Source organism: Pelmatolapia mariae, linkage group LG1 (assembly GCF_036321145.2).
Source record: "Pelmatolapia mariae isolate MD_Pm_ZW linkage group LG1, Pm_UMD_F_2, whole genome shotgun sequence".
In the NCBI taxonomy this organism is placed as follows: Eukaryota; Metazoa; Chordata; class Actinopteri; order Cichliformes; family Cichlidae; genus Pelmatolapia; species Pelmatolapia mariae.
Genome location: NC_086227.1, coordinates 1,460,148 through 1,485,967, shown reverse-complemented (window position 1 = coordinate 1,485,967; position 25,820 = coordinate 1,460,148). Strand labels below are relative to the sequence as shown.

General features: G+C 42.1%; 1 protein-coding gene across 1 annotated transcript; it reads right to left on the bottom strand.

Annotated features, from left to right (window-relative positions):
* Positions 1-832: 832 nt before the first annotated feature.
* Positions 833-25,735, bottom strand: drd4b (dopamine receptor D4b). Its single transcript, XM_063469716.1, has 4 exons — positions 16,522-25,735; positions 14,854-14,966; positions 12,288-12,880; positions 833-3,059 (listed from the first exon to the last, which is right to left on the bottom strand). The coding sequence occupies exons 1-4, from the start codon at positions 16,768-16,770 to the stop codon at positions 2,857-2,859; spliced, it is 1,158 nt and encodes a 385-aa protein (XP_063325786.1). The 5' UTR covers positions 16,771-25,735; the 3' UTR covers positions 833-2,856.
* Positions 25,736-25,820: the final 85 nt, after the last annotated feature.

Sequence of the window (25,820 nt, the reverse complement as noted above, 5' to 3'; positions counted from 1 at the left end):
ATGTGAAAAAAATGTAGAAAATAATGTTTGCAGAAGGAACATGTGGTATCTTAAGTATCATAAGCTGCTGTTATTTAGCAATTAAAAAGAATTATTAATACCACTCATTTCCTGTAATAATGACAAGTTGAGCAAATATAGTATATAACAAAACTTTATGTAGACGTGCAGTTCCTTCAGCGCTGAAGCAGAGAAAGGAATAAATTACTCATTATTTCCACGACAGCTTACATGTTTTTGCATGTTTTAGATGGATCAGTTCTATCACGATGGACAAGAACATCCTTTGAATTTAAGGCATCAAGCTACTAATATTATATGAATCATTTCATTAATACACATCTTAAAATTACTTTAAAGCAGTTAAAGTAAGCTAGTTTCGACTGCGCTATATTCAGTGTTGTATACCATTGAAGAGGTTCACACCAGCTCATTACATGTCAGCAGTTCATGACTAAATATTATTATCTTTCACACTTTGGGTCTCGTTCCAAAATCCTCTTTCTCCGAAGGAAAAACATTTTTCTATTTTCAGCTAAAATCAGTTAGGCAGTTAAAATGCTTAACTGTACCTGACAATTCATACGACAAGATCTGATGCACAGTTTTACAGATTAGCCATGCCTGATCTAGAAGCAGTCTAAACTAAACTGATGTGAACTTTTCATTATATCAAAAAATGTATTCAATCTATTATGTATGGAAACACTTGAATGTGTCTGTGAAGGTTCTCAGTCATCCAGGTCATCGTAGTCAAAGGAGTTTACAAAGAAAAGCGTCTGGACTTCTTTAAGTTGCTTGAAGACGTTTCACCTCTCATCCGAGAAGCTTCTTCAGTTCTAAGGTCAATTGGCCGAGAGTCCCAGATTTAAACCCTGTGGGAGTATCCCCCCAAAAGGGACAAAGGACTCAGCAGTCCATCTGCATCTAAAGGTCAAAGGTCACTCTTTCGAGGATGCCAATGTTCACATTTTGGACAGAGAGGACAGATGGTTTGAAAGAGGAGTGAAAGAGGCCATCTATGTCCACTGTGAGTGACCATCTTTGAACAGAGGCGGTGGTTTACGACGCCAACTGTCTGCCATCTATAATCCAGTTTTGAGTTCCCTCCCCAGACGCCTTAATGCCCACTCACATCCTGGGCCATCTGACCTCAGGAATTCACATGACAAGGTGGGGCCAGGTTTCACAATGAGCTCACCCGAAACCCTGGCTGATTAGGTCCCACACCCACTTTCACACCTTGGCTCATGTGATTAGAGGATCACCAGGGGGTCCTTTGTCCCTTTTGGGGGGATACTCCCACAGGGTTTAAATCTGGGACTCTCGGCCATTTGACCTTAGAACTGAAGAAGCTTCTCGGATGAGAGGTGAAACGTCTTCAAGCAACTTAAAGAAGTCCAGACGCTTTTCTTTGCAAGCTCCTTAAACACTTGAATGGTTTCTTACCTGAAGACAGAATAAACACAACATCATTATATCCTTCCACTCAGTCAAACACACTCACACTATAGCCAGAGGTTGTTTAGCTTAGCTTTGATCAGCATAAAGGCTGGAAAAGGTCGCACACTAGATTCTAGACTGGTAATGTAAAGGAGGCAATACAGTCTTCTGAGCAGAGTCAAAGTAGGGCTTGTAACCCTATGTGTGATTCTTTATCACAATTTAATCCAAGTTAAATAAGCTTTATAATGCTTGGCAAGTGAGAGTATCCGTAATCCTTCCAACCCTTTGGAAACACCTCGTGTATATTAGCAGCTCATAAAACCTGATCCGACACCCTTTCTTGTAACGTCAAGTTTACAAAGTACTTATGTGTTATGTGAATTTGGAATTTGTCTCAAATTCAACATTGTTAGGTGTGCACATTTCAGCGTTTGACTACAACTGTCCATCACCTGTTGCATCTTGCTGTGCCGCTAATCACATCTAATACTATAAAAGTCTTTATTCAGTGGGTAACTCATAAGCGAGCACTGATTACTAATTCTGCTTCTAATGACTGAAAATTGCTACTATGTGGCCGAGATGGCAATAATTCAGAGCTGTACAATGTTTTTAATGTTTCTATTCTTTCCAGCCTTTATGCTAAGCTAAGCTAAGCTACTCTGAGCTAAGTTAAGCTAGGCAGCTGCTGGCTGTAGCTTCATATTTACCACACAAACATGAGACCGGTGTTTATCTTCTTTATCTGTCTGCAAGAAACACATCATGCCAAACTGTTTCTTTATGCTTATTCATAACAGTAGGCATGAGTGGCTGATTTTAGATCAATTTTTTACTCTTGAAGCTGCTTTTAGCTGCTTGTCATTCTGCTCTGTTGAAGCTTACTCAGTCTTTCCGTATCCTTGGAGATGTTTTGCCCTGAGATTATCCTTTCAGGCAGTAATGCTGCTCAGGCTCTATACAAATCCTCATGTCCTTCAGTGGAACTGGCTCACATTAACCCCAGCCAGCCAAGGCTGATGGACAGTATATTTCAAAAAAGTGCCGTGTAGACAAAGTGAAATCTCTGTTTTCAATAAGGGAGGCTGTGTTCCTCTGTTTTCTGTAGCTTTCCACAAATGCACTGTTAGTTTTTTCTAGGCAGTAATCCATGGGGATCACAAAATCACATCATCAATGGAGAAAACAGACCCAGATATGGAATTTATAAGATCAGTATTTGCAACTTAGAAGCAATCTTAATAAGTTGTCAGCAAGCCACTATCAACCATAAGTAAGTGGTTAAACTGAAGACCTCTGATTTTCCAGCAGAAGTCATATGCTGTAAATCCTGTAAATCCTTCCAAAACCCATTCCCAGTCTCCTCATTCCGCCTTCAGCTCACTGCAGTCTGTGGTGGGAAATCTGTTGTCAGCAGCAGCTGCGGAAGCATTTCTTGAAGAATTTTTTGAACTCTGTGTTGAAGATGGTGTAAATGATGGGGTTGAGAGCACTGTTGACGTAGCCCAACCAGGTGACAGTGCTCATTAGACCAGGATGGATGCTGCATGTCAGACACACAGCTCGCATCGTATGGACCACAAAGAATGGAGTCCAGCAGAACAAGAAGCAACCTGTGGAGAGCGTACAAAAGGGAAATCAAGTTTCATTTCACTTCAAGTTGTAACTGACAGATTCATATGAGCATACACACACACCAGTCAAAAGTTTGGACAGCACTCCACCACTCTTTGGTCAAACAGCCCTCACACAGCCTGGAGGTGTGTTTGAGGTCATTGTCCTGTTGAAAAATAAATGATGGGATGCATGTAGCAGCAGGATGCTGTGGTAGCCAGTGTTGGGTAAGTTACTTTAAATTAGTAACTTAGTTACATTACTAGTTACTTCTCTAAAAAAGTAACTCAGTTACTTCAAGTTACTCGTTACTTTCAAAGTAACTAGTTACTAGGGAAAGTAACTTTGGTTTTACTCAGAATTCTCTTGTTAATGTGTTGCTTCCGTAACTGGATACCCAGCAAGATTGCCAGTCTTCTAGCTTGCTTACTTGCCACAAGTGCACTGTGCCACCTACCAATAGAAAGGAAAAAATAATGTGCACATTTCCACGAGAGAAATCCCACGCCTGGACCGTCGTTGACCTCCGCCATGATTCTAGCCTACGTCACAGCATCATGCGCGCTTTTTACATCCAAAACAAAAACTGCAGTCGTGGTGCTTTTGATTGTACTCAGAACTTGGAAATTCTGCCTTCCGAATAGGAAGATGTAGGTAACACCAGACTGCAGATGAGCTGCATACAGAGCTGGACTGGGACAAAAAAATCGTCCCGGGCATTTTGACTAGAGACCAGCCCACCATTATAGGAAAAATCATAAAGCCTTTGAATGAAAACAAACACTGTTGTGACAGTGATGTACACTGTTCTGATGGTATATATGTATCAATCTATCAATCGTTTGTTGTAAGACTCAGATAATTATTTTTTTTAAAAGCGAGACATTTTAAATGAGAATAATAAAGAAAAGTATTTCCTTGTGCCCCCCTCTCCCTGTTAATGCCCTACCTGGCCCCCCTGGCAAAACTTTGCTAGACCCGCCCCTGCACAGTTACCAGCTGTCAGCTACATAGAAAAGGATCCTGGTGTTATTTGTCTCTCAGAAACAGTTCATAACTTCCCTTCAACTCATTCATGTCACCTAAAAGGTAAACCTGTTTCTCCATCACCTGTTCAGCTCTGATGATTCAGTAAGGACATCTCCTGGTTTCATCTTCATGTTTCCCTCTCACCACATATCCAAACCGACATCATGACCAGCAGCTTTTACGGCTGTGGCTCCAGCAAACATCAGCTGACACTAGAAATTAATATTAAATAAATTCTAACAACAGCTGATCAAGCTTAAACGTGCTGCTGTTGTTTAGCGCGACATCCGCTGGTTTCCTCTTTCTGGCGCAAAGTGGGCGATAAATAAACAAGAGAGAAAAGCCGATCAGCTGATCATTGATCAGTTTGGTGATTGAAGTAGAAACAGGAGAGGGAGGGGAGAGAATGAGAGAAGAAGAAGCAGCTGTGCAGCGTAACGACAGAATAAATCCAGCTTTGTGTCTTTTTCATTGTAGCTGAAGTCCGGGACAAACTGTGTTCCTTTTCACCTCAATACGAAACGCGTAATATTTTCTCTGAATACGAGACGATTCTGTTTTTTAGGGGACGGTTGGAAACTCTAATAATTAACCGTATGAACAAAATAAAGTTCAACATCAGTAACATCATAGCACCCACCCAGCTGTATAGAAACTCCGTCATGCTAGCTAGTACGCAGTACGAAAATGTCAGCATACCGAAAATAAACTCCACCTAAACTTGGTTTATATCTGACTCCGATAGACTGCAGGTCATAACTTCTTACCTGAAGTTCAGTTCACCTGACACGCGGACCGGCGGCCGCTTCGGGTCTCTCCTCTTGCCTCCCTTTTCCTTCATCCACCTGCTGGCTTCCACCACTTGCTAATGTTATTGAATCTGTGGAAGCTCCACGATATCCACCACACGAAGTAACGAATAACGAGCCTATCTAAATCCCAGTAACGAGTAACGCGTTCCTGGTTTTGGCATAATAACTAGTTACCGTGCTCGTTACCACAATAATAATGTAGTTACTGTAACGCGTTACTTAATAACGCGTTAGTCCCAACACTGGTGGTAGCCATGCTGGTTCAATGTGCCTTCAATTTTAAATAAATCCCCAACAGTGTCACCAGCAAAGCTCCCCCACATCATCACACCTGCTCCTCCATGTTTCACAGTAGGAACCATCGTTCACCTTTTCTGTGTCACACAAAGACACGACAGGTGGAACCAAAGATCTCAAATGTGGACTCATTAGACCAAAGCACAGATTTCCACTGGTCTGATGTCCACTCCTTCTGTTTCTTGGCCCAAACAAATCTCTTCTGCTTGTTTCTTTTTCTTGGTGGTGGTTAAAATGGTGTCTTAACAGGATTCCATGTAGTTTCTTAGCAGCTATTTGACCATAAAGGAATTATGTAATTTTCCAGACTGACTGAGCTTCAGTTCTTAAAGTAATGATGGAGTGTCGTTTCTCTTTACTCAGCTGATTGGTTCTTGCCATAATATGAATTGTAACAGTTGTCAAATAGAGCTGTCAGCTGTGCACCAACCTGACCTCTGCACAACGAAACTGATGGTCCCAACTCCATAAAGAAGGCAAGAAATTCCACAAATGAACCCTGACAGGCACACCTGTGAGGTGAAACCATCTCAGGTGACTACATCATGAAGCTCACTGAAAGAAGGCCGAGGGTTTGCAGAGCTGTCAACAAAGGGTGGCCACAGCATGTCTTTATCCTGTCTTCCTTCTCTCGCCCCAACCAATCACAGCAGATGGCCCCGCCCCTCCCTGAGCCTGGTTCTGTCGGGGGTCATATGATTGTTGGGTTTTTCTCTGTATCTATTATTGTAGGCTCTACCTTACAAAATAAAGCACCTTGAGGCGACTGTTGTGATTTGGTGCTGTATAAATAAAACTGAATTGAATTGAATTAAAGCACTGTCAGGAATCTGAAATATAAAACATGTTTAGAGTGAATCATTTTTTTCTTTGCTACAAAATTCCATAAATCTTGCCTCATATATTTGATGTCTTCAGTTTGTATCTACAATGTAGAAAGGCGTTAAGGTGTGTCCAAACCTTTGACCAGTAGTATATACATATCTATATCTATCTATCTCTCTCTCTCTATATATATATAGAGCGAGAGATATATATAGATATAGATATATAGCAAGGCTCTAGAGTGCGACCAATTTTTCAATGGTGCGACCATAAAAAATTTTAGGTCGCACCGGTGCGACCAACTGTTCGAGTAAAAAAGCCCAAAAAACTCTGCAACTCTGAAAGTCTCCGTGTGGTCAACAGCAGACACACATTATGCCCCTATCATGGTCTAAATCAATCAGAGACACTCAGGGGCGGGGCCTCTCTGATTGGTCGTGGTCCAGATATTCCTGTAGTCCTTCGTGTGTACATTTGAAGGTGCAGGCGGATAGAGAGAGAGGTGAGTAGCATGAATAAAGCGATATCGATTCATTAAATCCTGAATCGACTTTTAAATATAACCTTATTTTGCCAGAAACGCCAGAATCTCAGGTTAAAGCTCACAAAACTATTTCAACAACCACCAAACAGCAAATGAGAGCAGGTACATGGACTCCACACAAGACGTAAACACAGCGCGGACCCGACGCATCAGAATCAGCTTTCTCTTTCTCGGCTTTCTCACCCGGCGGCCCGTACACGGACACGCCGTCGGGGTTGAAAGCCGACAGCTCGCTGACTCTGATGCGTCGGGTCCGCGCTGTGTTTACGTCTTTTTTGCGCTGATTCTGATCTACAGATTTTGTCTCTCTCCAACCAAAACTCACTGAACCAGCAGCAAAAGAAGATCAAACTATGCTTCACATTTGATAAACATCGTCATGAATTCACTCTGACTTTTGCTGTTTTGCTTCCACCACGATAAAAATCACACTTCATGCACAGCTCTCTCTCTCTCTCTCTCTCAAATCTCTGTTTTCTGCATTATTCCATCAGTCTACTGTTATTTACAGCGCTGTCGGCCGCTGTCTTTTTTAATTTTTATTTTTAATTTTTTTTAATTAAATGACCTCGGACAAGAAAGCCTAATTTCTGCTGTTCAATACTGAAGAAATTTAATATTTTTTAAAATTGTGCAAAATGCAGAATATTTTTAAGATTATCTGCTATAAAAATCCAGGCCAGGAAAATCTGCTTCATGTTTTTCTGTGTTTTATTCTCAGTTACTTTGACACAAAGGCATCTGCTGTGATGCTCCCATCTCTGATAAAGTCTAGTGTCAGTACTGATAAATGATCAGAATTATAATATTTGTGACTGTCTGAGGCAAAGTTGAATCAAATCGGGACTTTGTGAATCGGAATCGAATGGATTATAGAAATCAGTGATGATACCCAGCCCTAGCCTAAGAAAAGGCGCACCAGTGCAACCGTGGCAAAAAGTTAGTCTAGAGCCCTGTGTGTGTGTATATATATATATATATATATATATATATATATATATATATATATATATATATGTATATATATATATATATATATATATATATATATATATATATATATATATATACATATATATATATATATATATATATATATATATATATATATATATATATATATATACACATATATATACATATATATACATATATACATATATATATATACACATATATATATGTATATATATACATATATATACATATATATATATGTGTATATATATGTATATATATGTATATATGTATATATATATACATATATATACATATAAGAACAAGCTCTGAGCACAAGATCCATAGAGGCTGGGGTCTATCACACCAGGCAAGACCCCAGGTGCAGGCTGTGTAAAGATGCCCCTGAGACAATCCAGCACATAACAGCAGGGTGCAAGATGCTAGCAGGCAAGGCATACATGGAGCGCCATAACCAAGTGGCCGGCATAGTGTACAGGAACATCTGTGCCGAGTATAACCTGGAAGTCCCGAGGTCAAAATGGGAGATGCCCCCAAGGGTGATGGAGAATGACCGAGCTAAGATCCTGTGGGACTTCCAGATACAGACGGACAAAATGGTGGTGGCTAACCAACCGGACATAGTAGTGGTAGACAAACAGGAGAAGACGGCCGTAGTGATCGATCCCAATGACAGCAACATCAGGAAGAAGGAACACGAGAAGCTGGAGAAATACCAAGGGCTCAGAGAGGAGCTCGAGAGGATGTGGAGGGTGAAGGCGAGTGGCTCCAGCAGATCCCGGGAACAACATCGGAGATCTCTGTCCAAAAGAGCGCAGTCCTGGGAACAGCTAAGATACTGCGCAGGACCCTCAAGCTCCCAGGCCTCTGGTAGAGGACCCGAGCTTGAAGGATAAACCGCCCGCAGGGGCGAGATGGGTGTTTTATATATATATATACTGATAATGACATTTGGATAACGAGTAGTATTGTAGCTTCCAAATCTGACTCCCCCACACATCCCTTCCTGGGTCAGGTTGACCTGCCATTAGTCCTGTAGAGTCTCTCTGTCCCTGTGTCTGGTAGTGTGTGTGTGTGTGTGTGTGTGTGTGTGTGTGTGTGTGTGTGTGTGTGTGTGTGTGTGTGTGTGTGTGTGTGTGTGTGTGTGTGGGGCAGGTGTGTGTGTGTGTGGGGCAGGTGTATTGGAACCAGAGCTTTAGCAGCTGCAGCTTACTCAGTCATCAAGCCCTTTAAATACCCGGCTCTGCCACTTCCACTCAGCCTGACTGTAGACTTGGCTAACTGTCAGTGTCTGTATGCGTCACACCAAACCTAGACCAGGCAAGTCTTCTTTTGTCATAAATGTACATCCCCCACTTTCCTCTCATTAAACGGCCATCCCACAGCTCTTTGCTCATTGAACCATAACAACGCAGCAGCCTCCCAGTGTGTATATTCTGCTAGTCTATTAAACGCCTGCTCAATTCTACCAAACTAGTTACTCATCCATAGCTCCAGCTCTCCATGTGCCAGGCTAAACTCGTCTCCAGCCAGCTCTCAGTCAACAACAAGCTCCCAAAAACAACATTCCCTTGTTTTTCCTGCTTTTTCTTACAGTTGTCCAATCTTTTAGTGGTCTGTGTAACAGCTACCACTTGTCTGTACAGAAAACCTACAGAATACAAAGAGGATAATTTAAAAAATGAGCAGCCAAAATGATTGTGACAAAGTCAGCAGCTGGCCACAAGTATTAAATATGGTCACAATCTTTGTTTCTGTTCCTCAGGTGTTGGGTTAAGTAATGGTCTGAAAAGGGCATTTACCTACAAATGTGACGCCCCTGTGGCACTGATATTTTGAGCAAATAGGTTCATATATGATTATTTGTGATTTGGTAAATGCTGTCAGGTATAGTCAGCACTGCTGCCTCACAGCAAGAAAGTCTTGGGTTGAAATCTGTTGCACATCTGACCCTTTGGTGTGGAGTGTGAATGGTTCTGTGTCATTCTGTGACAGACCAGTGACCTCCCCAGGTGAAGCGCACACACACACACACACACACACACACACACACACACACACACACACACACACACACACACACACACACACACACACACACACACACACAAAAGATCAAATTCACTGTAAGATGGCCTGTAAGGATTTTCCATGGAGGAAAAAATAAAGAGAAGAGAGATGGTTTTCTTTGCCACCACAGAGTGAGTAATGGTTTCAGCCTGACCACAGGACATTCTTTCAGAGTTAATTTAATATATAAAAATGTGATACACTGTGCTCTATTAAAGGTTCCTGTTAGGCTTACTCTCACAACATGCGTTTACAACAAACCAAAGGACTGAATGACTGAAATGTGATTACGCACTCAACTGTATTATATGTGCATATTCTACATAGATAAATCAGTTACACTGAGTTGTATGTTCCAAAAACTTTGTGCAATTTTGAAAATGGAAATTGGAAACCAAGCTCTGGTTAGGTTGGTAGAATTAATTTACAAGTAATGTGTTTGTGATCTTATAAAACAATGTGCTTCACTTGTGCTTTACTTAATCTCTGGTGCACATTTTGAAAGTCGTGGTATTATTATTAGAGTCCTGCATTCAGGGCAGAGAGTAAGACAGTTCTGTTTACTTTATGCTTTAGGTGATTGAGGCTACCATATCATATCTCAACATAAGAGGAAAAAGTTCCCTAATTCAAAGTAGAGTTATTGCACAAGTGCAGCAAACCCCACAGCAAAATGTTACATTTGAGTTCAAATGAATCTTCAGTTGTTAAAAACAAATATAAAACATGTTTTATATTTGAGCTACTTCCTAATATCCCCCCTTTGCTTTGATTCCTGCTTTGCTCACTCTTGGCCTTCTCTCCATGAGCTTCATGAGGTCGTCTCCTGAAATGGTTTTCCAACAGAAGGAGTTCCCAGAGATGCTGAGCACTTGTTGGTCCTTTTGCCTTCACTCTGCGCTCCATCTCATCCCAAACCATCTCCACTGGGTTTAGGTCAGGTGACTGTGGAGGCCATCAGCACTCCATCACTTTCACGCAGCCTGGAGGTGTGTTTGGGGTCATTGTCCTGTTGAAAATAAATGATGGTCCAACCAAACACTGATGGGATGGCATGTTGCTGCAGGATGCTGTGGTAGCCATGCTGGTCCACCAAGCTGATGTACAGATGTGTCTGCTGCTGGAGCTCTGTGTGGCATCTATCTGGGCTCTAATCTGAGCTGCTGCTAACTTGTGATTTCTGAGGCTGGTGACTCGGATGAATGTGTCCTCAGCAGCACAGGTGACTCTGGGTCTTCCTTTCCTGGGGCGTCCTCATGTGAGACAGCTTCATCGTAGTGCTCGATGGTTTCTGTGACTGCACTTGGGGACACCTGACTGACAGTTCTTAAACTAATGATGGGCTGTTGTTTCTCTTTACTTAGTTGATTGGTTCTTGCCATAATATGAACCCTGACAAGGCACACCTGTGAAGTGAAACTATTTCAGGTGACTTCATTTTGGTTACCACTGGGAAGATTTTGACCCCATTCTGCAACAGCAGAAGTAACCTTCTCGAAAACGTTTTAATTTTCAACCATCTATGAGTTAGATTTAACAAAATAAGTATTTAAGTGTATGTTTAAAGGTTTTATTCCTTTCAAAAAGTACTTATAATTACTTATATAATTTCATTACGGATCATAAAGGTAATAAATATATTTTAGAACCTACTAATAAAACTGTCACTGAATGTTTGTTAAAAAAAGAGGATCATTGAAAAATGTGTTATTAATAATAATAATGGATTGGATTTATATAGCGCTTTTCAAGGCCCTCAAAGCGCTTTACAATTCCACTATTCATTCACTCTCACATTCACACACTGGTGGAGGCAGCTACAGTTGTAGCCACAGCTGCCCTGGGGCAGACTGACAGAAGCGAGGCTGCCATATCGCGCCATCGGCCCCTCTGGCCATCACCAGTAGGCGGTAGGGTAAAGTGTCTTGCCCAAGGACACAACGACCAGGACAGAGAGCCTGGGGATCGAACCGGCAACCTTCTGGTTACAGATGCGCTTCCCAAATAAATAAACCAAGCCCTGGACGGGCTTTCATTTGATGGACAGTGTTCAACAGCAACATTCAGCTAACATTATTTATATTAGATTAGAAAGATTATAAAACCTAATTCACTGTTACACTTGTATTAAAGGTCATACTCCCCATGAGAAAGTGTCCTAAATCAGTTTTAACTTGATTTCATTTATACTTGTGGCTTTTCGACTTACAGAAGAACTATGTCAGCTTCATTTGCAGCCTCTGAGGTTGCAGCACAGCTCGTGTGTGCTTGGACGGAGGCACCATAAGAGAACTGTGACACGCTGCTTTCTGCTTTTCCCAAAACATTTCTGATGCCAGCTGACCAACATGAAATGAGCTCAGGAAACTCTGATTCGTCTCCCTTTTTAGCGATCACAACACAAACCTCCTGCCGACTCGAACCATTGATGTGGATGAATGAACGTAAACCGAGCGACAGCGAAAAGCCTGCTAGAAATAACAGGAGCACTTAGGTCAACGTGTTTCGACAGCAGGCAGAGGAGCTACAGATCAAATCCTACAGTGCAGGTTATCACAGCAGCGCTGCTTCTGTCAACTATCCATCCAGAGTTGTAAAACACTGATTTGGACTAAAGCTTGGTAACACTAACGGTCCTCGGGTGCTGCTGGCTCACCAATAAAGGCACTCACCTACTACGACAGGCAGGACCTTCATAGCTTTCCTCTCCCTGTTGTTGAGCTTGGCTCTCTTCTTCATTTGCTGCTGGCTGAAGGTCAGCGTAGGCACCGAGTTCTCTCTGTACTGCCGTGGATAAGGAATCTCCTGTTGTATGTAGTCGCCAGAATCATCCATGCGAGACTGGGCTAGATCTCTCTCGATAATCCTGGGCAGAGGCATGGGCAGAGGTCCAGGGATGGTGCCTGGCACTGGGGCGAGGGTCGTGGTGATGGCAGCGTGCTGCAGCTTCCTGCAGGCCTCGATGCTGCTTCGTAGTTTGGCCTTACGGGTCTCCTCCCAGCGACGCAGCCCGCGGAAAACCCCAAAGTAGAGCAGGACCATGATGGGGCAAGGAATGAAGAAGGAGCAGACTGAGGAATAGACCACATAGTTGTTGTCCTCCAATTTACACTCTGTGGGATCACGGTTAGGTACGTTGTTGATGCCAAATATGACAGGCGAGGCCACTGCTAAGGCCAGCAGCCAGGTGGCAGATAGCAGGATGAGCTGACGATGGTCCACATGTTTGCGGTTGTAGTTTAGTGGAATGGACACGGCAATAAACCTGCAGAAAGAAAGAAGCGTTCACAAGGGTATGTTTAACATCATGATCTCGAGGGCTTGCAAGCATTTTGGTTTGCATTCGTAGTCTATGCGTAGTCCAAATTTGATTGTCCAATCATTTTTAGTAAGGCTATCATTAAATACATTAAATACTGGTAAATAGTCTTTTGGTAAGTAAAAGAGGTAAAATAATCTAAACTTTGTCCTAGGAAACATTCTGACAGGAAGTCTCAGCCTGGTTCACAACACTGGAAAAAACTGTTATTCTTACAGTAACACAGCTGTTCAGAGTTTATATTGCATGATTTTCATTTCAGAATTTCCTGTTACTTCAAATGTATAAGGTTAAAAATGTAAATTTCAGTGTCAAAGCTGAATTATTCTGAGTTACAAAAATAATTCTCTGTCCTCGTGTCACTGAGCAAAGACTCCGGAGACTAATTCAGTCATAGTTATTGTCAAGTTATACTTTTTACCTTGATCGATCACGCTGGGTACGTAAGCGTTGTTTGGAGGTTTTAAATAAAAAGATAGACCTGGAGCTTTGACAGTCATTTGTAAAGTGAACAAAAACTCAGTCTATTAAAGGCTTTGGATGACTGTCTGCTGACGTTTAGACAGGGACAGAATTTTTAGCCCCTCTATGAAAATTTCATTTAAAAAAATTGATGTTAAACAGAATAAGGTTTTCACGCAGCTTTTCCTCTAGACCAGCGGTCCCCAACCTTTTTTGCGCCACGGACCGGTTTATGCCCGACAATATTTTCACGGACTGGCCTTTAAGGTGTCGCGGATAAATACAACAAAATAAAACCAGTACCGGTACCGAAAAAAAGAAGATTTATTCATAACACACGTGAAAAGACCCAGGAAAACCGAGTTAACGATAAAAACGATAACGCTAAATAACGCTGAAAACCGATAAAAACCCTGAAAACCATACATTTCACACCTGAGCCTCAACTCTCGCGGCCCGGTACCAAACGACTCACGGACCGGTACCGGTCCGAGGCCCGGGGGTTGGGGACCGCTGCTCTAGCCTATCCCAGCAGTCTTAGGGTGTGAGGCACCCTGGACAGGTTGCCAGTCTGTCGCAGGGCTAACTCAGACACAGACAACCATTTAACCTAACCCCACTAACTGCATGTCTCTGGACTGTGGGAGACGTGGGAGTACCCGGGGAGAACATGCAAACTCCACACAGAAGGACCCCGGCCTGATGGTGGTCCTGAACTCAGGATGACTTTACTCACTGGCTGCAGTGGTCAAGAGTAATATTTTGTGGTGGCTGTGCCTTTGAGAGAATTCAAAAAACAATTTTGATTTATTACAACCTCCCATGGCTCAACATTGATTTAACTTGGCAAACGAATATATCCGTCCTAAGCAGCTATATTTTCTGTCATTTTATTTCAGCTGTAATGATTTATAGTAAATCAGGCTTTTTGAAAAGCTGCAGTGACCTTGTACCTTTTCATGCTCTCTCGTAAATGATCAGTTCTCTTCCAAATCACCAAAGTTGCAAAGTTAGCATGACCCATAAAGCTACAACAGCCATATTAATGGGTAATTCACCAGACTGAAAAAACCTGACATTGGCCTTTAAAAATAGAGAAATTTCAGTTTAGCGTGGATGTGGTGGTACAGAGTCCACGAAACATTCGTTTTAGCAATACTTGTTCTTAACTTGAATTTCAGTTTGGAACTTAATGTTTTTATAGGAAACAAAATGTGAGGAGCACATCTGGATTACACTGTTATCTGAATGAAATAACTATATGATGAAATTCCCTTTTTAATATTACGTTTTCTTCTTTGTAGCAAGTATTTGTGTCCAGAGCAGCCGAGGGATTAATCACAGTATCTGCTGTGTTTTTGTTAGTTGTCACCTTTCAGACTCATCTTCTCATCTTTTACTGTCAAATGCCTTTGACAGTAAAAGCAAGCGTGTAGGAGCAACGTAAAGAGGTATACCTGTCCACACTGATAGCACAGAGGTTAAATATTGATGCGGTGCACAGCATCACATCCATGGTCATCAGGCCATCACACATCAGCATGTTCAAGGACCAGACTCCACCCTGAAACTGCACACACATAAACAAACACAAAAACACACAAACCTTGAGTCAACAGAAACTCGCTGCAAATATTCCCAATCCTCTTGTCTTAGTGCCAGAGCGGGTCACAAACGTTCCTGCGTGAAGCATGACTCTGTCCCCTGACTTCTTCGGCGAGCACAGTAGGCGTTAACTTTCAGACAGACTTTCTAATCTAGTGACTGCATGTGGACAAAGCACTGGTGTGAAGATTAACTGGCTGTGACCACTGGCACAGATAACAAGATCTCAAATGCAGCCAGTTAAGGAGGATTTGAGGGGAAGCCTCAGCAGGGCGTCTCTATTATATTTAGACAGGCAGGCATGCATGCAGGTGGCTCCTGATACTGAAGACAAGGCTACATCCTGGTCTTTTGCCTGCAGATGTTGTGAATTATGGGTCGTACCTTTTCTCAACACCAGAATGAAGCTCCCACTGTCTCCCCTCGGTCTTTATTTATCCTGATGAAGACGAACAGCCGCCTCTGTTTTATGATGCTCTTTTTCTGATGAGTATAATTAGCTACCGCGCTAAGTCACAACAATCTGAGTGTTAATCCTCCAGAATTGTTATAATTAATAAACACATGAACTCAAGACAACAGCTTTCTGTCCACTAGTACTTTAGGGCTCTGTCACTCACACATTATTAGAAACTGAAGGGTCACATTTTGCATCTTTTTGCAGTCGTTTTGCCATTTTCTTTTGGTAATCATTTTACCAATATATGTGCTGATTTTGTCACTCTGCAGTTTCTTTTGTATTTCTGTTTGCATCTTTGTTATTTTGCATCTGCGTGCATATATTTGGAGTTGTTATTTTCTGTGTTTCCATGCTCTTTTCTTTAACCTCCTAGGACCTGGCATCCACATATGTGGACATCACATTTTGGGTTGTCTAGACCAAAATACTAAATTTTGCTCTACAAGGGCCTGATATCCACTTACGAGGACGTTTTACTGACACTGTTCTATTGAAATTTAAAACCGATGTCCTCATATGTGGCTCTCATTTTTCTCAGAAGCAAAAATCAGGTAAAATTTAAAAAAAAATCAGGTAATTCTTTGTTTTTATACATTCATCAGGTCCCAATCAGCCCAAATAGCAAAGAGAAATTAAAAATGCATGCTGTGGATGAGTTCGGGTCTTATGAGGTTAAGGGTATTTTAGACGTGTTTGGAGTCTAAAGTTTGCATTTTACTGTTTTTTTGTAGCAAGCATGTGTTTTTTGTATTTTTGCACAGTGGTTTGTACGTCTTGGTTACGTCTATTTATCGTTATCTTAATAGTCTCCAGGCCTTTAAAGTTCTTATGGGCGCCTTGGATTTTGTGAAGTCTTGAAGCCACACTGCGGTCTTCAGTCTTTATATCTTTTTTCATTTCCTTTTGGTTAATGTTGCATCTGAACTGCAATATACAGGAGATGTAGAGATACCTGCTTATCTTCTGTCTGACGCTTTCTTCGAGTCACAGTCAGACTCATCTGCACACATGCTGTACTAAATGCTGACCTGATAAGCCTGTTGGGTAATACGGCTCTTACCTCTGCGTAAACGAAGAGAGGGAGAACTAGCACCGCCAGCAGCAGGTCTGCAAATGCCAGACTCACTATAAAGTAGTTTGTAGTGGTTTTTAAAGCTTTCTCCAAGTAAACGCTTATACACACGAGCACATTTCCACAGGTGACGACGATGATCAAGAAAATCCCGAAAATGAGAGCTGGGAAGTTTAAATGTGTGACGGCGGCCGCCGGCAGGGTGTCGTTGTTAAAATCCGTGAAGTTGTCCGACATGGTCGCCGGTGTTGCGCCGTGCGCCGCAGACTGACGGGCTCCTTGTCCTACGAAGAGTTTCCTCCAGGATAGTTTTCATCTATAAGCCGTTAAGGAAAGCTGAAGGTTTCCAGATGAAGTCGGGCTAAGTTGTTCTCCGTGGACGCGCATCCACGGCGCCCAGTGTGCGCACTGAAACCGATGCGCAAAGCCACACCGCTCGATGTAACCACGTTACCAGCCCTTAGGAACCCTTTCTTCAAATTTGACTGTCAAACTCAATGTGGATTCTCTGATAATTGCTCGCTACTGAAGGGTAGCTGTGCAAAGTGGACGAATCAGAAGGCAACGGCTTAACCGGATAAATCTGCTTATGTGTTAACAGCCTCAGCAGGTTGGCAAATCAGGTTCGACCGAGACAGCAAACAATGTGGCAATCAGCTGTTCCTCACATATGTAGACTTCTTACACTAAACTGCAGCCCTGAATATCAGTACATGGGAAAGACTTTACATTGAAGTCATTCGTTAATTGTTTATATAATCGGAACGATTATTTTCTGCTACACTGAGTAACAATGAGACATATTTCAAACACATATTTGAACTCGATCTTTTTTCTAAAAGTAATCTAGTAGTTTTAAAGCTAGCCAATCAGGAAGAGGAGGAAAACGTCAGCAACAAGTGAGACCGAAGCGGTGAAACACAAACTGCGCTCCTATGCTCCGCTCTACCCAGACACTTGCTGTAATAAGCAGCAGTTATAACCCAAACATGTTACACGGGTGTATGTTCTGTATACTCCGGTCCGAACTTTGCTCAAATCTGGAATCAAATTTTAAAATATTATTAACAATAATAATCTCAGTTTTAACATTTATTAATGGTAAATGAAGTACAACATATATAAGATAGAGCCACTAGTGTGCTACATGTGGTTGCAACATGAGAAACAAATGGGTAATGTGAAGATAGTTGCATCTATCTTTTACACTGTTTATGGTTTTATCTCAGCTGCTTCTTCATATCAATAGCAGTCTCCTATTTTTTCATAATTTTCTTCTTCATCTCAAAAAAAGCCTGCACCTCTCTGTATTGGCACTATATTTAAAGTCGTATAATTGGGTTTAACCGGGTATCACATGGCGGTCATCACATGATGAGCATTTCAAGTACTTAATGGGCATTTTGGCAGTGTTGGATTTTACTTGTTTCGTATGTTGATGATCAAATATGTGGCTTAGAAATGAGCAAATGAAAATAAAGGCTTCAGAAAACAAATTTTAGAAGTGGCGGCTCTGCTGAGAGTCTGTAAATGTTAGCGTTGTTAGCGGATAATGTGGCGCTTGAACCATGAAGGCTGCCATTACTGATATCTGCACATATCTATTGCCATTGCTGGGCATTCTTTCTGCTATTTTTCATGCTTGAATACACATTTCAGGAATATGGTGACTGACATATATCTGAATGACTGATTGGATATGCCCTGATGAGCAGCTATCATGATACTGGAACTGATGCCGAAGTCATTCTGCTAGAGTCTGAGAAGCAGAATGAGCTTCACAGTCATGTGTAATGAAGTCCTGCCTGCATCACCGCCTTTAAAGACTATCTGCTCTTAGGAATTTTCTGTTTCTCAGATTGAAACTGAAAGTCCTGGAAACGCATCAGTAGAGGAATTCCCTATTCCATACTTTAATGTCTCATAATTAAAAGTTTTCCACTGCTGCTCTTCAAGGGTAGCGCTCCCATCTTTGAAGTTAGAGTGAGGAAGTAGAACTGAATTATGCCAAAATGGGAAATCCTGTGATTGCTGTTGTTAAAATCACACACTGACCCACTGAGATAACACCTGGTGTGTCTTCTATTCACTGATGTGGACACTGCAAATGACCAGGTCAGTAACAGCATTTCACTTAAAGTTTCCTGGACATTTCTTTGGATACTTTGATAGGTGGTATTATCTTGCTGGGGTTACATGATATTCATGAATGATGAACCAGGCCCTGTGAATTACTCAGTGTATTCACTAGTACTGCAGTGATGAGCAGTCCCAGCCAGCAGCGGCAGGCCTTTGCTACACGTGGCTGCTTAAGGCAGTGTTTCCAAACCACTGTGGTGCGGCACAAAGGTGTGCCGTGGAAGATTATCTGCTTCCACCTGATTAGTAACAGGCAGAACAATTACATTCTCTTCCACTAGAGGGCAGCACAACTACCTGCTGTAATTCAATGGGTTGCCAACTGCCAAGAAAACAGAAGAAGACAAAGAAGAAATTACGTATGCTATGTCCCAATCAATGATTTGGTCCCAATTCAGGTCCTGCATCGTCCTGTGACGATGGAGGCCACATTTGAGGGCAGATTACGTCACAGCGACGCGACGAAGGCTGTCCCAATTCGACAGCTGTGTCGCTACCAAAGACTGTTTTCTACAGTCATTGGTCGCTACCCGATCTGTACTGGAAACCCAATCAGTACCACACATCCGCAAATCGAGAATGTAGCTGTGTAAACTTCAAATATCTGCTCGGTTTATCAAGACACCACATATTTGCAAAAGTGCTCCGATGTTTTCGGAGACGTCTGTTATCCAGAGCCTTCCGGTTACAGATGAGCTTCCCAACCCACTGAACCACGGTCGCCCCAAATATATCATGTTTCTTTTATAACATCTGGGATACCAGTGTATACAGAACCAGTATGATACCATCAAAGCTGGCCTGGCCATGCTGGAGATAACAGATAACAGATATTGTGTTGCTAAGTTACAGCAAATGTTAGTTAAACATCTTTGCATAATTTATTTTCTATTTTCTGGAGACAGAACGTGTAAGTTAGCCAATTAGACATCTACTATGAGATACAAGTACATAGCTACATGTAAGCATACACAGGCTACACTGTAGCTGTGTCCAAGTGGAGACTTTTAGAACAAATACATCGCAACAGCTCCTTACACAACAGAAACAGCTTCACCTCCAGTCCAATTTGCACACTGTTAAGCTCTGCCTTATCACCACATGTTTTAGATACAGGGTTTCTACAAACAGAAGCATGAATGTGCCATGGACTACCCACTGTCACCCACTGTAGGCAACCTTTACATGGAGCAAGTGGAAAGAAAGGCTCTTGGCTCTTTTAAAGGGACAGCACCCAGCCACTGATACAGATATGTGGACGACACCTGGAGTCAAAATAAGTAGAAGCCTTCACTGTTCACATTAACTCAGTGGATAGAAATATAAAGTTCACCAGGGAAGATTCAAAGGATAACAGTTTGCCATATCTGGACTGTGCCGTGCGCATCGAGGAAGATGGAAGCCTCAACACTACAGTTTACCAGAAGCCGACACACACAGACCAGTACCTACTCTCTGACTCCCACCACCCTCTGGAACACAAACTTGGGGGGATCAGGACCCTACAAGATACACAGGAAATAAGGTCAGACACCAACCAGGCAGAAACAGAATGACAAATGGAACAACACTGTCATCCCTTATGTAGCAGGTTTGTCAGAGACTCGGGAGAATTTTCTCCAAACATGACAGTGTACTTCTAACCCAGACAGATCCTCAGACAAAAACTGGTTCATTCCAAGGACAAAACTACAAAACACAAGTTTAACAGCGTAGTGTATGCTGGCAGTGCAGTGAGGAGTGCTCAGACCTCTACACCAAACATTTGGCCAGTGGACAGAAAGACTTTGAAAGCACGGAGGACCTGAAAATGTAGCCAAATTGAATGTTTTAAGAGTCTTCATTATTTTAACATTTGTTAAAATGTTTTAACATTTGTATAAATGTCCAGGATGCAGCCCCTGAATCTGGTCATAGCCTGGCGATGGTTACTTTGTGATGTTAGCAGACAAAATCACAGAAGATGTTAACATTAGTGAATAGTGAATTTCATTTATACCAACCTAAACTAACACCAAGGCACCAACAACCATGGTGATTTCTTTTAAAAAATTCAGCCTGCACCTGTCACACAGAAGTCAGTCTACAGGCTGTAAGCAGTAACTGAGAGAGTTGGAGATGGCACAGTTTTAGACATGGCACCGAGTTCTCCGATTACCACGGGGACCACCGTTACCTTCACCCTCCACATCTTCTCCAGCTCTTCTCTGAGCCCTTGGTACTTCTCCAGCTTCTCGTGTTCCTTCTTCCTGATGTTGCTGTCATCTGGTATCGCTACATCAATCACTTCTTCTTCTGTTTGTCCACCACCACTATGTCCGGTTGGTTAGCCACCACCATTTTGTCCGTCTGTATCTGGAAGTCCCACAGGATCTTAGCTCGGTCATTCTCCACCACCCTTGGGGGCGTCTCCCATTTTGACCTCGGGATCTCCAGGCCGTACTCGGCACAGATGTTTCTGTATACTATGCCGGCCACTTGGTTATGGCGTTCCATGTATGCCCTGCCTGCTAGCATCTTGCACCCTGCTGTTATGTGCTGAGCACGCGGTCGGTTGGGGCGATCTTCCTGAGGTATTCGTGGATGGTTGTTGCCTCATCCTGGACAGGAACTCACCAGTCCCCGGCCTCCTTTCTTCCGCTTAGCATGCGGAAGGAAGGAAGTGCTGGACTTGAGGTGAAACCCTCCATGCATGGTCAGGAGCATCCTGGTCTTCATGTCAGTGGCTTCTATCTCCTCCTTTGGCCAGCTGTGGACAAGCACATGCTAAGGTGTCACATTATTATCATTATTATTAATTTGTATTTGTCCCGGTCACAGAGCAGTTTGTTGTAATCTGTTTATTTATGTTCCTGGTTACAGTTGCACCAGAATCCCCTACAATCCTTTGATGTGTACATTAAAATGACTTGTCTTCATACAGATTTTATATTTATTATTTTGGAGCATAATTGGAGGCCCACACTTTTTATTTATATTTTTTATTTACTGTTTGCTTTCTTTACCACCCAAAAAAATATTGCCTGGCTTGAAATTTCTTATTTATGTTTAGGAAAAAGAGCTACTTGGTTAGGACTGCCAAAAAATTGAGTACAATACAAAGCTCAGTTTTCCTGGTTGCCCCGTTGTAGTGTTCCTTCAAGGCCTTTCATACAGGACAAAGCATGTGTGCTTGGCACTTTCTTCAGCATACTGCTCAAAGTAAAATAGACATCCCAGTGAAAGTTAAAAAAGCTTGATCTCGCTACCTCTTTTTCCCACTGATGTCATTGTTAGACTGCTTTTTTTTGGTATCTCAACCTCATGCGCTACCTCAGGCTCCTTCCCCATCAAAGAGGTTATGTTCCATGTCCCAGTAGCCAGCCTCAATAGCCAGGGATCAGACTGGCCTCCACCCTGACAGCTCCCTGACACACATTGCACTTGACGCTTACGGCACCTCCTACAATATAGTAAATATCAGAAAACGATGCTGCTATCTCCTTCTTTGGCCAGCTTATTATCCAGCGGAGTATCTGAGGAGCGGCAGGGAGCAGGTGTTGATTACCTGCATCTTGTCCTTCCCATTCTGCTGGCTCCTCAGGACTTGTCTTACTCTCTGTGAGTTTTGGTGGATGCAGCTTCCCTCGTGACCTCTTCATGGTTCCCATTTACCCATTTAGAGTGTCTGGTACTGTAGTTCCCTCAGGTCTGACTTCCCTCTCTTTTTTTGCCTTCCAACTGCATGTCTCCAGTCTGAATGATGTCCCAATGCCGTTGCTTTAGATCCTAGTGGTGTGGATCAGTCAATCAGTGTCTGACTTCTGGCATTCAACTTGATTTCATCCATATAGAGGCGGTGCTCCTTTCCATAGTCAGTCTCATCTGGCTGTGGAGGTTCAGGCCTGTGCAGAACAGCAGTGGTGACAGAGCATCTCCTTGGTAAATCCTGCACTTAATGGTGACTTGAAGCTTGAAGGTAGCCTCTGGTGTTGTCTGCTACAACCCCGTTGTATTCCTGATGATTGCACTTAGGGTTTTGTTGCTGTGTTACTGCCAATTTTCCTCTGGGACATGCTCATGTATTGAGCCATTTAGCTGTTCACCTTAACTGCTATGATGCCTAACAGGAACTTCCACGCGGTGCTGATGCAGGTTATTGGCCAGTGGTTAAATAGGTCCCTTCTGGGGATTTTGGGGGATCAGGACTGTTTGACCTTAGGTTAGCCGTTTTAGCCAGTAGGTGGGAATCATGTCAGGGCCTGGTGCTGTCCAACTCTTCATACTTGCGGCTCTTTCTTGGATGTGTCCCACTGTGATGCTATCGTCTGCTCTTGGCAGTTACCAGACACTAATGAAAAATATGTATTCCTCAAGCAGTTGGTGAGTGGCTGCTGGTGCATGGCTGCACCAAAGATCTTTTTGTCATTGCTTTAGTTGCAAACAGACTTTATGGAAAGCACTGACTTGTCTGCAAACTTTCACTAACTACTTTCTAGTAGTGAAACTGGAAAAAGTGCAACACAAACTGCCAGTTTTTCACTAGCTACTCTTGGCTGCCAGGCAGTCATCAGTCAGTCAATATGAATGTGTCGCTCTGAGGAGCTCAGTGAATTCCAGCATGATACTGTGATGGATGCCACATGTGTAACAACTCCAACTGTGAAATTTTCTTTCCACTGAATATTCCACAGAGTGGAAATGATTGGGAACAACAGCAACGCAGCCTTGTAAAATCAGGGTGCTGAGGCACATATTGTGTGGAGTTCACTAACTTTCTGTAGACTCCATCACTACAGACCTCCAAACTTCTGGTAGCCTTCAGATTAGCTCATGAATTATCAGTAGAGAGCTTCCTGGAATGGGTTTCCATGGCCAGCTGCATCAAAGCCTCACATCACCAATTGCAATGCAAAGCATAGAATGCAGTGGGGTAAGGCACGCCGCCGCTGGACTCTAGAGCAATGGAGACTTGTTCTCTGGAGTGATGAATCACGCTTCGCTACGTGTCTGACTGTACTGTGCAAAGTTTTGTAGAGGGGGGATTATGGTGTGGGGCTGTTGGGCTCGGCCCCTTTGTTCCAGTGACAGGAACACTTCATGCCTCAGCACGCCAAGACATTTTGAATATTTTCATGATCCCAATTTTGTGAGCAGAGTTTGGGGATGTCCCTTCCTGTTCCAACATGACATGGATGAGTGAGTCTGATGTGGAAGAACTTGACTGGACTGCTGAGCTCAAAGTGACAGAACACCTTTGGGATGAAATAGAGGAGATCTCTGAGCCAGACCAATATTCTGGTTCAACATCAGTGTCTGATGTGACAACTGGACTTCTAGAAGAAGGATCAAAAATTCCCATATACTGCCAGGGCGTAATGATAAATATTGAATTAAGCACTTGCTAATACCTTAATGATGCTTAATAGTGTGACATCATTATGTTACCAATTATAGTGAACAAACATGAGATGTTGGATTTAAATTGATTGATTCTCAGTGTTTGATTTTAGCAGGTGTTGAATTTGTTTTTCAGTCTTGAAAATTTCATGTGGTTTGTTGTCTCAAGATGCTTTATATATAAAGGTAAAGATTTTACAATAATACAAGACGATCAGACGATCCCCTACGAGAAAGTGACAGTGGGAAGGAAAAACTCCTTCATAACAGGAAGAAACATCCAGGCTGTCATGATTGGTTGGGAATAAGGGGAGGGAGACAGGATACAATGGCACACTGTGGAAGAGAGCCAAAGATGAAGTTCTATCCAGTTTAGTTTGGAAATTGAAAAAGGAAAACCCCAACAAAACAATTTATTCTAAACTAGGCAGTAAAACTTTTTCTCAATGAGAAAAAACTCTGAAACAGCTGTGCTATCCATCACCAGGCTTAAAGACACAGCTCCTGCTTAATAGAACAAGAATTCCATTAAGTAGGTCTCTAATGAGATTACTTCCTCTGTTAACCCCTCCCCTCCCCGACACTGAGTAACAGTTACATCACCAAACACAGCTCACATTATTACCTATAACTCACGTCAGGATTGTTGTTATATAAGCTACAACTTGACATACTGCCTTTCATACATTTTTATTATACATATTCATTTTCAGTGTTGAGTATCCAGTTAGTGTAACATGTTAGAGTTAAGTCACCCACCTCGGCATGACAGTGGTGGTCCAACAAATCTGTTGGTTTATTTTGCTTCCTGCTGTACATACTGTCCACATGGACAGATGAAAGGAAACAGACCTATGGGCACAGATGTTATAGAGGCCCTTCAGAGCTTTGCACTGAAGATGCTTTTTGTGGCCATTTGGGGTTCTTTGAAGTAATTTTTCGTGTATCTGAAGTTATTGGGGATCTCTTTGAAGTTGTTCTGTGTCTGTTTGAAATGCTTTTATGTCTTTGGGAAGTTGTTTTTGATTGTTTGTTTGTTTGTTTGTTTGTTTGTTTGTCTGTCGCATCTTTTTGATGTGGTAATTGGAACCTATCCTCACACAGCTTTGTCTAATTCTCCCAGAACATTGAGTGTGTAAGATGTTGTGTAAGTTTGTCTGCTGTACATCTCTTTGTCATCATTGTGCGTCTTTCCTTTGATGTTTTATATCATTTGTAGTCATTTTATCTCAGGTGCTTTGCATTTCATTGTAGCTTTGCTTTGTTTCCTCAGTGTCTTCCAAGACATACATGTTTTGTGTGTCTTTAAAATTGTGTTAGAAATCACTGAAATCATTTGTTCCTCTTTCGTCTTTGTCTATTTGAAGTCATTTGAAAAGACTTTTCTGTGAAGATGTTGAATCTGCTTTTCTTTCATCTGTCGAGGTGTGATGATTACAGCCTAGCGTAACCTGTCAGCGTCAGTTAATAATGTAACTGATCACTGTCATTGTGCCAATATAAGTTAATATGGCAGGGTTTGTATATATGAATGTGTCAGTAGAAAAACAGGAAATGCTTTAACATCACACACCTGTACAGAATTTATAAAAGGTGTGAAAGCTTGTTATAACTCATTAATAACTACTTTATGCTACAATTCTAATGTCTGTGGAATTTCTGTAACTTGTGTATAAACACTTCAATAAAGCTTGTTAGTATAACACAGTTGTATACAATTTGTCTCTACTATACTTTGTTATCACTGTATGTGTAGCAAATCTTTCTCA